General features: G+C 49.5%; 1 protein-coding gene across 1 annotated transcript; it reads left to right on the top strand.

The window, feature by feature from the left end:
- Positions 1-1,643: 1,643 nt before the first annotated feature.
- Fgf21 (fibroblast growth factor 21) lies at positions 1,644-3,654 on the top strand. Its single transcript, XM_090322463.1, has 3 exons — positions 1,644-2,007; positions 2,126-2,229; positions 3,230-3,654. The coding sequence occupies exons 1-3, from the start codon at positions 1,740-1,742 to the stop codon at positions 3,518-3,520; spliced, it is 663 nt and encodes a 220-aa protein (XP_090178589.1). The 5' UTR covers positions 1,644-1,739; the 3' UTR covers positions 3,521-3,654.
- Positions 3,655-16,652: the final 12,998 nt, after the last annotated feature.

Raw genomic sequence — 16,652 nt, 5'->3', positions numbered from 1 at the left:
GGAGCCAGCCTCCTCCCTCAGATCCAGGGGTCCAGGCGCCAGCCTCCTTCTTCAGACCCAGGGGTTCAGGCCCCAGCCTCCTCCCTCAGATCCAGGGGTTCAGGCCCCAGCCTCTTCCCTCAGACCCTGGGACCCACACCCTAGACCCCCTCCCTCAGATCTGGGAACTCAGCTCCACTACCTCCTGAAGAGCCTCTAGGAGTCCACACAGGCAGCGTCCCATATCTGTGTCTAATTTCTCTGCCCCTCCCCCGTTATTTCGGGAGCACCTGCCCCAGGGATCCTGTGGCTCTGGTGAAAGAAGCTGTAGGATTGCATCAGGGAGGACAGAGCCCAGGCCTGCAGGGTAATGCACTGCAGCTGGGGTTGGTGAGGGTGAGGCTGGCTCAGCGCCAGGCCCAGGCTTGGAGGCCAGGACACCTGCTCAGGGCAATTCTTTCATGAGGCCGTGGCACCTTAACCCATCAGTAGATAGGTCCCTAAACACCCCAGCCACTGAAATGCAATGGGACACCAGCTACACCTGTGGAAAAAGCCTGCTCCCCAGTCAGCTCATACCCAGGGCAGACCCCAGATTCTTCTTCAGAAATCCAGGCCCAGACCCACTCCCTCAGACCCAGGGCCCAGGCCCCAGCCTCCTCCCTCACATCCAGGGGTCCAGGCCCCAGCCTCCTCCCTCAGATCCTCAGATCCAGGGACCCAGGCCCCAGCCTCTTCCCTCACATCCAGGGGTCCAGGCCCCAGTCTCCTCCCTCAGATCCTCAGATCCTGGGGTCCAGGCCCCAGCCTCCTCCCTCAGATCCTCAGATCCTGGGGTCCAGGCCCCAGCCTCCTCCCTCAGATCCTCAGATCCTGGGGCCCAGGCCCCAGCCTCTTCCCTCACATCCAGGGGTCCAGGCCCCAGTCTCCTCCCTCAGATCCTCAGATCCTGGGGTCCAGGCCCCAGCCTCCTCCCTCACATCCTCAGATCTGGGGTCCAGGCCCCAGCCTCTTCCCTCAGATCTTGGGGTCCAGGCTCCAGCCTCCTCCCTCAGATCCTCAGATCCTGGGGTCCAGGCTCCAGCCTCCTCTCTCACATCCTCAGATTCTGGGGTCCAGGCTCCAGCCTCCTCCCTCACATCCTCAGATTCTGGGGTCCAGGCTCCAGCCTCCTCCCTCAGATCCTCAGATCCTGGGGTCCAGGCTCCAGCCTCCTCTCTCACATCCTCAGATTCTGGGGTCCAGGCTCCAGCCTCCTCCCTCACATCCTCAGATTCTGGGGTCCAGGCTCCAGCCTCCTCCCTCACATCCTCAGATCCAGGGACCCAGGCCCCAGACTCCTCCCTCAGATCCAGAACTTTAGAACCCCTATCCTCCCCTCCTGAGACCCTCGAGCTCCCTTCACCCAGATTCCAGTTCACTCAGTTCTCTCCCTCACCCCCAGACCCAGGAGTACAGCCACACCTCGAAGCACCCCGTACATTGCATCATCTGTGCAGACTGGCTGCCGGGGCCATCCTGGCCACGGTGGAATCCTGGCTCTTGCCAAATGGGTCAAATATCACGCCTTGGGCTGGGCGAGGGCACGTGGGCAGGTCTGTGTGGGTATAAATTCTGGAGCTGCTGCATCCACCCCAGAGTGTTGGTGGTGTGGCAGCTGGGAATCCTAGCGAAAGGCACCCCAGACATTTAGGCGGTGGGAGAAGACATCTCGGTCCACTCCTCTCAACCCGCTTCTGCGCCTCTGGCTCCTCAAACGCATGCCTGGACCTGTTGGAGCACGGTGGTCAGTGATGGCCTGGACCAACACCGGCCTCGGGGTCTGGGGGCTGTGGGCCCCTGTGCTGGCTCTCATAATTCTGGAAGCGTGCACGGCACACCCTATTCCTGACTCCAGCCCCCTCCTCCAATTTGGGGGTCAAGTTCGGCTTCGGCACCTCTATACAGATGATACCCAGGAGACAGAAGCCCACCTCGCAATCAGGGCAGATGGCACCGTGGTGGGGACTGCCCACCGGAGCCCCGAAAGTAAGTGTGAACGTAGTGTGACAAGGTGACGCCATGGGCCTGGAGGCCCTGTGATCTGGGACAGCTGTGGCTGGGTTGGGGGCAGCGTGTTGAGGGTCATTCCGTGGGTCTCCCCCAGGCCTCCTGGAGCTGAAAGCCTTGAAGCCAGGAGTGATTCAAATCTTGGGGATCAAGACATCCAGATTCCTGTGCCAGAGACCAGACGGGGAGCTGTATGGATCGGTAAGTGGCCTGCACCTCCATCCTGCACACTTCTGGGTCATCCCATGTCTGCATCCTGGGGTCGCATGCTTTGCCCTTTCCAGCTTTGGCCTCCGCTCCCTGAATTCTGACCTTTGCGTTAGACCCTCGTAAGGAGGGAGCAGTGGTTCTCAAATGAGGATCAAGATGAGGAAACTGAGGCTCAGGCAGGAAATTCAGGGGTGTGTGCAGGACACATAGGCTTGGAAGCCAAACCTTGTGACCAGAATTATGGTACCTGCCACCAGCGCCACGCCTGTGCTCCTGAGAAGATGGCTCCAGGGTCTGATGGAGGAGGTAGGGAGATGGCAGCAGCCTTCTCTGCTAGCCCAGGACAGCCTTGACGGATGGCTGATATGTTTTCTGCAGTGGCCTTGGGGCTCCTGGTGGCTCACGCCTGTCATCCTAGCTACTCAGGATGCTGAGATCTAAGGATGGCAGTTCAAAGCCAGCCTAGGCTAAGAAAGTCTATGAGACCCTTGTTTTTTTTTTAATTTTTATTTTTTTGCCAGTCCTGTAGCTTGAACTCAGGGCCTGGACACTGTCCTTGGGCTTTCTCCAGGCAGGTGTTCTGACATTTGAGCCACAGCACCACTTCTAGCTTTTTCTCTGTATGTGGTACTGAGGAATCCAACCCAGGGCCTTCGTGCATGCTAGGCGGGCACTCTACCACTAGGCCACACTCCCAGGCTTCCATGAGACTGGGAACCGCCAGAATGCTGGAAGTGGTGCTATGGCTCAAAGTGGTAGAGCACTGGTCTTGAGCCAAAGAGCTCAGTGAGAGCAACTAGATCTCGAGTTCAAGCCCCACGACCAACTTAAAAAAAAAAGAATACTTATTCAAGCCTGGTTCCTAGAACAGAATGGTTGAAGCCCCGACCCCTGGGTCTGAGGGAAGAGGGCTGGGGCCTGGGCCCTGAGGCCTCCAGCAGCTGAATGGAAGAAAGTAGAGGGCTCTGACTTCTCTTTTCTGTCTCCCCAGCTCCACTTTGACCCCGACGCTTGCAGCTTCCGGGAGCTGCTTCTAGAAGATGGATACAACATTTACCATTCAGAAGTCCTGGGTCTCCCCCTTCGTCTGCCCTCCCACAATTCCCCACTCCGGGATCCAGCCCCCAGGGGACCTGCACGCTTCCTGCCTCTGCCAGGCCTGCTCCTGGCACCGCCAGAGACCCCAGAAATCCTGGCTCCTGAACCCCCTGACGTGGACTCCTCCGACCCTCTGAGCATGTTGGGACCTCTGCAGGGCCAAAGCCCCAGCTATGCTTCCTGAAGCCACAGTGCACACGTTTTGGGGGTCCCTCTTATTTATTGGGGGTATTTATCTTATTTATTTTTGTATTTTTCTTACTTGAGTAAATAAAGAATCTGCCAGAAGAGCATCTGCATTTGAAGGTGCAAGTGAAATCTGTTTCTTGTCTCTTCTTGAGCCTGTGGCACCATCTCTCACACATGCCTCTCCACTGCCTTAAAGTCCCATCTTCCGTCTTGGACCTACCTCTGACAAGGTGTCCCCAGTGTCACCAGAACTGCCCCTGATCTTTTTGTGGGTCGTAGGGCTTGAACTCTGGGCCTGGGCATTGTCTCTGAGCTCTTTTTGCTCCATGCTAACACTTGCACTTTGAGCCACAGCGCCACTTAGCCTTCTCTGGTGGTTAATTGGAAATAAGCCTCAAGGATCTCAAGGATTTGGGCCCCAGAGTGGTAGAGTGCTTGCCTAGCATGGGTTCAATTTCTTGGTAACACATACAGAGAAAAAGCTGGAAGTGGTGCTGTGGCTCAAGTGGTAGAGCTCTAGCCTTAAGAAAGCTCAAGAACAGTGTTCAGGCCCTGAGTTCAAGTCCCAGGACTGGAAAAAAGAAAAGAAAAAAGGGCCAGGAGTTTGGCCTAGTGCTTGCCGAGCATGCACAAAGACTTGGGTTAAATTCCTCCTTACCACATATATAGAAAAAACCAGAAATGGTGCTGTGGCTCAAGTGGTAGAGCTCTAGCCTTGAGAAAGCCCAAGGATAGTGCCTAGGCTCTGAGTTCAAGCCCCAGGACTGGCAAAAAAAAAAAAAGAAAAAGCCTCAAGGATTTTCCTGCCTTAGAAAGTTTTGAACCGCAATTCTCAGATCTCAGCGTCCAGAGTAGGTAGAATTACAGGCATGAACCACAGTGCCCAGCTTATCCTAGGTCTTTGACAGGACGGGATGATCATCCATCTTTGCCTTCTTTCAGGAGAAGTAATGTAGAACTCTGTCTCAGAGATATCTCAATTGCAGGGTCCTTTAAAAAAAAAAAAGAAGACCCTGAAGCCTCATAGCCTCATGGGAAATGTAGTTTTCCTGAATATAATATAAGAATAATTGGGGGAAGGAGTGTAGCCTAGCATGTACGAAGCCCTGGATTCCATTCCTTGGTACCACATACACAGAAAAGGCTGGAAGTGGTGATGTGGCTCAAGTACTAGCCTCAGGCAAAAAGTGTCCAAGGACTGTGCCCAGGCTCTGAGTTCAAGCCCCAGGACTGGCAAAAAAAGAAGAAAAAAAAAAGGAAGAAAGAAAGAAAGAAAAGAATAATTGGGGCGATGTCACAGAACCTGGAGTAAAGAAAGAACTCTGGGTTCTTGGGATGGGTTTGCTACAGTGATGCCCCTGCAGTCCCAAGGGATCCAGAGGCTGGACAGCTAGACATGGGAATTCCTGGAGATGAGGGAGATGAGGTGTTCTCACCTCATACCCAGAACATAAACTTTACCACCTTACTCATTTCAAGGGTGCAGTCACAGGGAGTCTAACTACAACAGACATTTTTCATCTCCCAAAACCAAAACACTTGCCCCCACAAAACCAGTCTTTCCTCGTCCTCAAGCCCCAGGCAAGTTTATTCAAGATCATCTGATGAAATCTTTTAGTGTCTGACCAGCCTGCTTGTGAGAGGACAGTAAAATCCACAACTGTTTGGGCTTCTTGTTAATGATCAATTGATTTGGAAACAATTAACTTTCTTTTAAACATTCTACTGCCAAATTTCCACGCCTAAAAATAGTGAGCATTTCACAATTTTACATTTCTCCAAACACTGGATTACAAACTTCATCCATGAACTTTTGGCTAGTCTGGGGTGAGAGTCCCTTAAACATCTTGAATCCAAAACAACAACAATAACAACAGTAATAACAATCAAAAACACTAACAATAACTAACTATATATGTATATATGTATATAGTTATGGATACTGCATCTAAGTAGCATTGCCTTATTCTCATAGCCATCTTGGCATCTTGGTTTTTTTTTTTTTTTTTGCCAGTCCTGGGCTTGGACTCAGGGCCTGAGCACTGTTCTTGGACTTTCTCAAGGCTAGAGCTCTACCACTTGAGCCTCAGCACCATTTCTGGCTTTTTTCTATGTATGTGGTACCGAGGAATCGAACCTGGGTCTTCGTGCATGCTAGGCAAGCACTCTACCACTAGGCTAAACTCCCAGCCCGGCATCTTGGCATCTTGATGGGTGGATGAAGACCATTCTCTTTTTCTTTTCTCTTCTCTTCTCTTTTTTCTCCTTTTTTTTTTTTTTCTCCAGTCCTGGGGGCTTGAACTTTGGGTCTGGGCACTGTCCCTGAGCTTCATTTGCTCAGGCTAGCACTCTACCATGTGAGCCACAACACCACTTCTGGCATTTTCTGAGTAGTTTATTGGAGATTAGAGTCTCTGGGATTTTCCTGCCCCTGACTGGCTTCCAACCACAATCCTCAGACCTCAGCCTCCTGAGTAGCTGAACCACGGGCACCTGCCTGCACTATTCTTTGAATTGCAGATGTCTTCCTGTTTGGCCCCAAGAAAGCCTTGCTATAGAGAATGCTTGACCCTTCTTATTCCCTAGATCGAAAGTTTTGTTCGCCTCAAGTATTTCCCGATATGGTTCTCTTGGCTTAACACTTTTCCTTAAGGTTTCCCAAACACATGCTATTTTTTTTTATTCTTTTTTTTTGCCAGTCCTTTGGCTTGAGCCCAGAGCCTGGGCACTGTCCTTGGTCTTTCTAAAGGCTAGGCTTTACCACTCAAACCACAGCAACACTTCCAGGAATGGAAGCCAGGGCTTCCTGCATGCTAGGTCAGCGCTCTACCCCTAGGCTATCTTCCGAGCCCTAGTAGAGCCCTCTTGAGGATGGCACTTCTCCCTGCTAGCCTCATACGACTGGATTACAGGTGTGAGCCACCATCCCTGCTTGAAGCCTGCAAGCAGGGAAATACCCAATAGCTCTCATCCCAATTTTATAGAATTTCAAGATAATAAGAGTAATGATAAAATATTGCTCTTGTGTAATAAGCTACCTGGGCCTGAATGCCTTTTCTGTCACTTTTGTTTAATTAAGAGATATATGCTGGGGCTGGGAGTTTGGCCTAGTGGTAGAGTGCTTACATTGCATACATGAAGACCCAAGTTCGATTCCTTGGTACCACATACATAGAAAAAAGCTGGAAGTGGTGCCAGGGCTCCAGTGGTAGAGATCTAGCCTTGAGAAAACCCAAGGACAGTGTGTAGGCCCTGAGTTCAAGTCCCAGAACTGGCAAAAAAGAAACATGTAAAATTTGTGGTTTCTGCCTTAAAAACCCTACTTTCAGCCTGGCGCAATGGCTCACACCTGTGATCCTAGCTACTCAGGAGGCTGAGATCTGAGGCTCAAGGTTCAATGTCAGCCCAGGCACAGAAGTCCATGAAATTTTAGCTCCAATTAACCACCAGAAAACTGAGAGTGGCACTGGGGCTCAAAGTGGTAGAGTGCTAGCCTGGAGCTGAAGAGCTCAGGGACAGCACCCAGGCCCAGAGTTCAAGCCCCATGACTGACAAAAACAAAAAGCAAACCAAACAAAAAACCAAAACCCTTGACTTTCCTTTGGTGCTGAGGGATCTTTGTGTTGAAATAGTCAATCTCCACTTCCAGCTTTCATAAAAGCCTCTCAACTATCTCAGTGTGGGCCACTCCTCTGTCTCTACTCGTCTGGGTATAACAGCAGGTGAAATCACAGTACGAAGATTGAGGATTGATGATTCAAGCTCATCGTGTAGAATACTAACTCTTGCCAGCCAGGCATCAGTAGCTTACAACTACAATAAGAAACATTTAGGGGCTGGAGTTTGGCCTAGAGGTAGAGTGCTTGCCTAGCATGAACGAAAACCAGGCTTGATGCCTCAGTACCACATACATAGGAAAGCCAGAGTGGTGGTGTGGCTCAAGTAGCAGAGTGCTAACCTTGAGGAAAAAGCCCAAGGACAATGCTCAGGCCCTGTCTCAGCCACCTGGTCTGGTTTATAGTAGTATTTATTTATTTAGTCAGTCATGGGGCTTGAACTCAGGCCTGGGCACCGTCCCTGAGCTTCTTTTACTCAAGGCTAGCAGTCTACCACTTGAGCCACAGTGCTACTTCCGGCTTTTTCTGTGTATGTGGTACTGAAGAATTGAACCCAGAGCTTCATGCATGTTTAGCAAGCACTCTACCATCAAGCCACACTCCCAGCCCTTCCCCTTCTTTTTATGAACTTTTGATGGAATCTGCAATTGAATTTCCACTTTGGAAATGCTCAGAACAATCTGAGACCAAGAAGACCACTAGATACTTTTTTTTTTTGCCAGTCCTGGGCTTGGGCTCAGGGCCTGAGCACTGTCCTTGGACTTTCTCAAGGCTAGAGCTTTACCACCTGAGCCTCAGCACCACTTCCAGCTTTTTGCTATGTATGTGGTACCAAGGAATCGAACCCGGGTCTTTATGCATGCTAGGCAGGCACTTTAACCACTAGGCCAAACTCCCAGCCCCAGCCCCACTAGATACTTTTAGCATTAGAATAACAGGTACTTGAACACTTGTCCTCCCTACAATCTAGAACATTCTACAAGAACCACAACACAAGCATTCATATCAAGAAGGTGACCTTGATATATTACTGCCCTGAAATCGTGGGGTTTTGCTTGTCATCTCCAGTCATCCTCAGTAGGGAAAAGATGGGGTGCATGCCAGCATCGTAGTACACCCTGTAGCTCCCCCACTCTGAAGGCTGATGACAGGAGAATCGTAAGTACCACCAAGTCAGTCTTGCTTTATTAAGACAGCAGAACCCTGTTTTAATAAACTAAAACAAAACAAAACCAAGAAACTGTGTACTGAGCCGGGCACAGTGGCTCACGCCTGTAATCCTAGCTACTCAGGAGGCTGAGATCTGAGGATCAAGGTTCAAAGCCAGTCCAAGCACAAAAGGACCTGAAACTCCTATTTCCAATTAACCTCTAAAAAATGGGAAGTGAGACTTGGCTCAAGGGTAGGGTGGTAGCCTTGAGCTGAAGAGCTCAGGGACAGCATCCAGGCCCAGAGTTCAAGCCCCATGACCCCCACCAAAAAATAAATAAATAAAAGAAAGAAAGAAAGAAAGAAAGAAAAAGAAAAAGAAACTAGTCTCTAATCCTAGCTCCTCAGGAAGATGAGATCTGAGCATTGTGGTTCAAAGCCAGCCTGGGCAGGAAAGTCTATGAGAATCTTCTCTCCCATAAACTACTCAGAAATAGCTAGAAATGGAGCTGTGGCTCAAGGGATAGTACACTAGCTTTGAGCAAAAGAAGCTGAGGGACAGCATCTGGTCCTTAAGTTCAGGTCCCACCAACCAACCAAAAAAAAAAAAAAAGCAACCAAACAAAGTGAACATTTCCATGCTGGGAAAGAGAAAGGTGTGGATTTCCTGACCCATGCCCTTCTACCTTGCCTGACCTTGTCCCTGGAAAACTGAAGGTGAGATATTGAATAGTCCAGTCATGTGTGTTTGTCTGTTTCCTCATGATGAGATTCTTTGGCCACAAAAGGACTAGTGTCATGCTGCACTCTCATTCTCGCTTTTCTTTTCTTTTTTGATGTTGTGTTTTCCTTGTTCTAAGTCAGCTGGACTCCCACTATCTGATTACTCAAATTTGTTTTGATCACAGGATTCGGTGGCATCTGCCAGTGCAGTCCACCACCAAGTCACTCTGCCCCCACCTCTGTAAATAAATAAAAAACTCTGTGTGGGGCGGGGCTTGGAGGGGGCGGAGCTTAATGCCAGGGTGAGGACCTGGCTGTTTAGGGGCGTGGCTCTGATAGAGTCCCTAAGACCAGGACTGCAAAACAAACACCAGGGGCTGGGAGCTGGTGGCTCTCAGCTCTGTAATCTGAGGAAGGTGAGATTTGAGGATGGCAGTTCCATGGCAGCCCAGGCAGAAAAGTTCCCTTTGACACTCTTATCTCCAATCAACCAGATATGGCACTGGGACTTAAAGTGGTAGAGCGCTACTCTTGAGCAAAAGAAGCTCAGGGAGGGCTGGGAGTTTGGCCTAGTGGTAGAGTGCTTGCCTAGCATGCACAAAGACCCGGGTTTGATTCCTTGGTACCACGTACATAGAAATTTAAAAAAAAGCCAGAAGTGGTGCTGAGGCTCAAGTGGTAGAGCTCTAGCCTTGAGAAATCCCAAGTGTCCTTGGGATTCTTGTCTCCAATTAATCACAAAGCTGGAAGTGGAGCTGTGGGTCAAGTGGTAGAGCATCATCAGCCTTGAGAAGAAAATGCTCAGGGAGAGGGCCTATGCCCTGAGTTCAAATCCCAGGACCTCCACACACGCGCACACACACACACACACACTTTTATTTCTCAGTCCTGGGCCTTGAACTCAGGCCCTGAGCACTGTCTCTGAGCTTCTTTTTGCTAAGGGCTAGCACTCTACAACTCACTTCCGTCTCCTCCTGTGTATGTGGTAGTGAAGAGTTGAACTTTGTGTGCACTAGGCAAGCTCTACCACTAAGCCACTTTCCCAGGCTCACACACACATTTTTGAAAATAAATAGTTGATTTGGTCTCTGCCCCCAGTTCCTGGTAGGGCATTCATACCTCTTCTAATTTCCTGTTTGATAAAGGACACGAGGTGCAGGTTTTGTTTGTAATATCCAGCGATTGACCCGACACCAGGCTCCTAAGTCCCTCGGGATTTCCTGAGTGACAGTCGTGACTCAGGACGTGGGTGAAGGCTGGGTCCTGCGTGTTCAGGTCGTGAGCAGAAGCCACCACAAGTTCATCCTCTAGGGAGGGAGGAGCTGGAGCTGGTCCAGGACCCATCCTTCTCCTGTGCTCCCCACAGCAATCTCCTAGCACTCCCCAGCCCCTCAGAAGGGGTCCTTTCTGTCTTGGCACCCTTCCCCCAACATTTTCATTTCTTTTCTTGTCGGTCATGGGGCTTGAACTCAGGGCCTGCACCCTGTCCCTGAGCTCTCCAGCTCAAAGCCAGTGCTCCACCACTTTGATCCGCAGTTCCACTTCTGGTTTTCTGGTGGTTAACTGGAGATGAGTCTCACGGACTTTCATGCCAGGGCTGGCTTTGAACCACGGTCCTCAGATCTCAACCTCCTGAGTAGCTAGGATTACAGGCCTGAGCCACAGGTGCCTGGCTTTGTTTTTCCTCTTCTGTCCTGTCACTGTCAAGCCAGAGAGACAACACAATGGGTGGAGATTTCTCCCCACCACGGAGCACTCAGTACTTTGGTACTCCACTGCAGCTACCATCTTTCAACCAAGCCCAGTCGGGAACTGCCAGGGGGGTTCCAGGGAGGAAAGCTCTAGAACATCCACCACAGCCTGTGAGAGGAGGAGATCCATTCTTGGTTTCCATACTCAGTGTTTCTGAGCACAGGGCTGGGACACGCTAGGGTTCGGGCCTTGGGATCCCTGCCTCTCAGCTCAGCAGAGATTATTCCTTCCTAGCCTAGATGGAGGATAGGAAGGAGGAAGGGGAGATCAGAGTTCCCGGGGGCCTCTCGTGGGAAAGAGACTAGGAGCCAGGAGCATTAGGTGAAAACAGAAAAATAGATGGGATGGTGATGTAACAGGGAAGGCTCTCCCAAGCAAAAGGAATGGCATAAATAATTTAACCACTGAAATGAACTGAATCATAAGTGAATGGATAAAATATTCTGTAAATGTTGGGGGGGGGCAAACTCAACTGATACTAATAAAACAGCAGGAGAAGGAGAAGAAAGAGGAGGAGGAGAATATTTTTAGGGCTGGAGATGTGGCTTTAATCCCACTACTGGAAGCAAAGAAAAACAAAATCCTATTATTTACCACACCCTGAAGACTCAGAAAAAGGGGGGAAACAGGAGCTAATAGCAAAGATGAGAAAAATAGTTCCAGGAAGCTGAGAGAGCTCTTGTTTTTCTAGCAAAGTCTCTCTCCCTAAAAGCCTTTCAGCTGGTCTGGGTATGGAAGGCAACTGTTAAGAGGATCATGGTTCAAAGCCAGCAACACTTTCTCAAGAACAACTTATCTCCACTAATAAAAATGCTGGTCCTGGCCGGGCATGGCAGCTCACACCTATAATCCTAGCTACTCAGGAGGCTGAGATCTGAGAATCCCGGTTCAAAGCCTGGCAAGGACTTCAATGAGAAATCCAATTCACTACCAAAAAGCCAGAAGTGGAGCCATGGCTCAAGTGGTAGAGCAGCAAGCTTTGAGAGAAAAAGCTCAAGGACAGCTCCCAGGCCCTGAATTCAAACCCCTGGACCCTCACACACACAAAAGGGGAGGGTGGACTGGAGGTGTGGCTCAAGTGCCAGAGTCCCTACCAAGCATGTGGTATGGCTTTGAGTTTCACCCCAGTACTGCAAAAGACACAGAATAAAAATACTAAAAGTGGCTGGGAACTGAGGGCTCGCGTGTATAATCCTCAGGAGGTTGAGATCTGAGGATCGCGGTTCCCATGTTAAAATGCTCCCAGGCACCCTGCCTCAGCCCTGCAGCCCCACCTGGCTCTAGATTTCTGCAGACAGTGTTTGCATAGGGAAAAGTTCACTTGCCCTTGAATTGCACTTCTCTTATCAAAGGACTTTTCCATAATACTTTTAGGGTGAGAGCCGAGTGCAGGGCCTGGCAGGTGGGAGAGTCCTTGATTAAGATGAGAGAGAGGGAGGGGTGGAGGAGGAGAAGGGGAAATCAGGAATCAATAGAAGGTTGGACACAGGTGGTTCACAACTGGTTTAAACCAGCTTGGGCAAGTCCATGAGACTCTGCTGTGCAATGAAAACTACCAGAAAGCTGGACACCGGTGGCTCACATCTGCCATCCTAGGTACTCAGGAGGCTGAGATCTGAGGATTGTGGTTCAAAGCCAGCCTGGACACACAAAAAAAAAAAGCTCAGGAATGGCACCCAGGCCCAGAGTTCAAGTCCAGTGACCACCATCACCAACAAAAAGTCTCAAAAACTTTCCTGCATAAGGGCTGGAAGAGTGGCCTAGTGGTAGAGTGCATGTAGAAAGCCAAAAAGAGAACTTTCCTGCTTGAACTGTGATCTTCCAATCTCAGCTTCATGAGTAGAAGGATGACAGGCGTAAGCCACCAGGGCTTTGGGCTTTTCTTTTTTCCTCCTCTTTCATTGGCAATAAGACTGAACTTTCCTACCCTGCCTAGTTATGAACTGAAATCTTCACCCTCTAAATACCTGGAGATTGCAGGTGTGAGCACCAGGGCTTGACCTGGGAATGGTTATAGGAACAAAATCTGAACTAAAATGCCACATATTAACTAAATGGACCTATGAACTAAGTTTGGCCTGGTTCTTAATTGGCTTAGTCACAAGTTGGCATCTTAAAGTTCAGTCTAGAGCAAAAAGGATGGGCAGAGTGGTTTTCTAGAAGCATCCATAAAACAAAATAAGAGGTTTCAGCAGACAAGTTTGAGGAGGTTGTTGTGTTTTTAATCCTTACTCAAGAGCTTTAGGCTGATTGTGTGGTAAATGGCTTTTTGATGACTTTGGAAAGGCTGAGCTAACAGATAGAAAAGGTTTCTTTACTTTCCCAGCCTCTAAGCCCTCAGCACAGAGCCATAAGAGCCATGGGAAAATTCAGGAACTTTTCAAGCTTCCAGAGACCTCTGTCCTGAGGTGCTGTTGTAATGGGCAGTGCTTATTACAGTAGGATAAAGGAGCAAAATAGAAGAAGAAAAAGAGCTATTCATGTCTATGTATTACCTTTTTCTGTGTGCCTATACTAAGGGTTTGAACTCTGGGTCGGGGTGCTTTTCAATCAAGGCTAATGTTCTACTATGTAACAAATATCTTCACTTGGCTTGTGGTCACATCTGCCTTGTAATCACAAGGTCCTAAATTCAAGGCCTAGTGGTTATACCCATAATCCTAGCTAATCAGGAAGCTCAGATTAGAGGATTGAGGTTTGAAGGTCAAAGGAAGCCTATGCAGAGAAGTCTGAGACTCTTGCCCACCCACCACCCATCCAGTCCTGGGGTTTGAACTCAAGCCCCGGGCACTGTCCCTGAGTTTCTTTTGTTCAAAGCTAGCACTCTACCACTTGAGCCATAGCAATACTTCTATCTTTTTCTGTGTATGTGGCACTGAAGAATTGAACCGGGGCTTCATGTATGCTAGGCAAGCACTCTACCACTAGGCCAAACTCTCAGCACAACTTTGAGACTCTTATCTCCGATCAATCAGAAAAAGTCATGTGGACCTGGCTTAGTGTAAAACCCCTCTCAAGTAAGGGCAAGGCCCTGAGTTCAGACTCTAATACTACCTAAAAGAGGAAAAAAAAAAAAAAAAGACTTATAGGTTTGGGGTTGTCTGTAATACCGGCCCTGAAAAGTGTCATAAGTTCAATGCCAGGCTGGGCTACACAGTAAGACCACAGGAGAATGAGCAAAAGAAGGAAGGGAAAGAACAAAGAGGAAGAGGAGAGAAAGAAGGAAGGGACTTCAGGGAAAGAGTAAATGGAGGAAGAAGAGGAGGGTAATGATAAGGCAAACTCCCAGTGCCAGCAGAATCCCTTTTACCAGTCTCTGTCTCACTCCAAACTAGGTGCTAGTGGTGACCACGAGGTTTGTTTAGCTTCGCTGGTTTTAGACTTCCTGTCAGGAAGACTATTTAAATGCAGTAAATATAATCCCAAATGTCATAAAGCAATAAAGGTGTGTTTGAGAGGTTTAAGATGATTGTCATACATGTGTACAAGCAAAATTTCTTCTTGACTACAACTATAAAGAATGTGACAGGGCTAGGAGTATAGGCTAGTGGTAGAGTCTCACCTAGCATGCAGGAAGCCCTGGGTTCGATTCCTCAGAACCACATACTCAGAAAAAGCTAGAAATGGTGCTGTGGCCCAAGTGGCAGGACACTAGGCTTGAGCAAAATGTGTCCAAGGACAGTGCCCAGGCCCTGAGTTCAAGCCCCAGGACTAGCAACAACAACAAAAAGAATTTGAGTGGGTGGGGGGTGTCGCCTAGTGGTAGAGTGCTTGCCTAGCATGCGTGAAGTCCTGGGTTTGATTCCTCAGTACCACATACACAGAAATAGCAGAAAATGGTGCTGTGGCTCAACTGGTAGAGCTCTAGCCTTGAGAAAAGCTCAAGGATAGGGCCGGGAATTTGGCCTAGTGGTTAAAATGCTTGCCTAGCATGCATGAAGACCCGGGTTCGATTCCTCGGTACCACATACATAGAAAAAAGCCGGAAGTGGTGCTGAGACTCAAGTGGTAGAGCTCTAGCCTTGAGAAAGTCCAAGGACAGTGCTCAAGCCCAGGACTGGCAAAAAAAAAAAAAAAGCTCAAGGATAGTGACCAGGCCCTAGTCCATGCCCCAGGACTCCTTCCCCTGCCCTCCCCACCCCTGCCCGCCCAAAAAAATGATTTTGAGGTTAGGCTCTAGTCATAGAGTTTGAACCCAGCTTTTTTGCTGGGTACTTGGAGATAATGGATTACCTTCCTATGAGAATCTGCAATGTTTTCCCATAGCTCACTGACCTCCCCCACCCTAGGCCCATTCTTGGGGCTCCTTCTCAGAAATCACCACCCCAGAGATATCTTGGAATACAAAACAACAGCAAAAAACAACAACAATGACCCTCACTTCCAGCTCTAACTGGAAATAGAAACTAAACTTCACCCCTGGCCCTACCTGAAAGTGCCAGTTTTCCTGCATGAGATCTGGGGCTCTTTGATTCACAATCCTCCAGCTGCTCCTGTGCTACCCTTAAACCTCACACCCCACTTTCTGTGCTCTTTAGAAAAACAGGAGAACAAAAAAGGACTAGGCCAGACTCATTTGTCAACAGAATGAGTTTATTTCCAGAGAGGGACACAGACCTTCCCAAGGGTTTGGAGGTTGTGCCAGGGACTGGACTTGGGGGTGGGTTCATATAGGGCTTAACAAGGAAACAAAATTCAAATAGACTGGTTTCTTGGGGGCCCAGAGCAGTGTCCTTGGCCAGGCACACAGTGGAATGCTCCCCTTGGGGGGTGGGGACCAAAGTCGGAATGACCTTCCTGTGGGCACATGGTAGGCAGGACTCAATCCTTCTCACTCCCTGTATGTCCCACACTGCTCCCTGTTGCTTGGGGCTCTTCTTCAATTCTGATTAAAGTTGTATCTGATCTGATGAGGTCTCTCTCCTCTTTCTCTCTCTCTCTCTCTTCTCTCTCTCTTTTTGCCAGTCCTGGGCTTGAGCTCAGGGCCTGAACACTGTCCTTGGACTTTCTCAAGGCTAGAGCTCTACCACTTGAGCCTCAGCACCACTTCCAGCTTTTTGCTATGTATGTGGTACCTAGGAATCGAACCCGGGTCTTCGTGCATGCTAGGCAAGCACTCTACCACTAGGCCAAACTTCCGGCCCCCTCTTCCTCTCTCTTAAGTCTGCTTTGAATGCTAGTGCTCAGAACTCAGCCCGAGTAGCCAGGATCCCAGTCATAGAGCACTGGCTTCCTGCCAATTTCTGAAGTTTTGTTTTGATTAGTTGTGGACTTTAAACTCAGGGCCTGAGTACTGTCCCTGAGCTTTTGTACTGAAGCCTAGCACTCTACAAGTTTCAGTCACTTGTCATCTTCTTCCCTTTTGCGCTACAGGTCAGTGCTTCAACCTCCCAGCATTCAAGTGTGAGGACAGGAGTGGGCATCACTCTCCGTTGAATTCCCCCACAGCTTCTTGGGCAGAGGTTTACCCAGCATAGCCAGGGAGGCAGGGTGGGTGATGCTCTGAGGTGAAGAACCAACCCTTTATGCTAACAGAATGGAGGGCGGGCAGCCAGAGAGGTGGCTGGAACAATGGGGCCAGACATAATAGCATTGAGGTGGGATGGGGCCAGGACTGACCTGGTCCCTGGGAGCAGGGGGGGGGGGCTGCCCCCAGCTGAGGAGGGAGGTTAGAGGAGAAACTCAGAGCTGGAGTGGTGAAAGACCACACATCTGGAGAAATCCCCAAAAACCTGGAGCTGGGGCTTGTTTGGTTTTTGCCAGTCCTGAGGTTTGAACTCAAGGCCTGAGCACTGTCCTTGGGCTTCCTCAAGACTAATACTCTACCCTTGAGCCACAGCACCACTTCATGCTTTTTCTGTATATGTGGTACCAAGGAATAGAACC

Source organism: Megascapheus bottae, chromosome 31, assembly GCF_031878675.1.
Source record: "Megascapheus bottae isolate mThoBot1 chromosome 31, mThoBot2.hap1, whole genome shotgun sequence".
NCBI lineage: Eukaryota > Metazoa > Chordata > Mammalia > Rodentia > Geomyidae > Megascapheus > Megascapheus bottae.
Note: the sequence above shows the minus strand (reverse complement) of the source record. Positions and strands in the feature narration are given on the sequence as shown.

Bases quoted from the DNA above. Each gene is read 5' to 3' on its own strand.
- Fgf21 (XM_090322463.1), top strand. From the start codon at position 1,740: ATGCCTGGACCTGTTGGAGCACGGTGGTCAGTGATGGCCTGGACCAAC. The intron at 2,008-2,125 runs GTAAGTGTGAAC...GGTCTCCCCCAG, and splicing joins TGCCCACCGGAGCCCCGAAA to GCCTCCTGGAGCTGAAAGCC. The intron at 2,230-3,229 runs GTAAGTGGCCTG...CTGTCTCCCCAG, and splicing joins ACGGGGAGCTGTATGGATCG to CTCCACTTTGACCCCGACGC.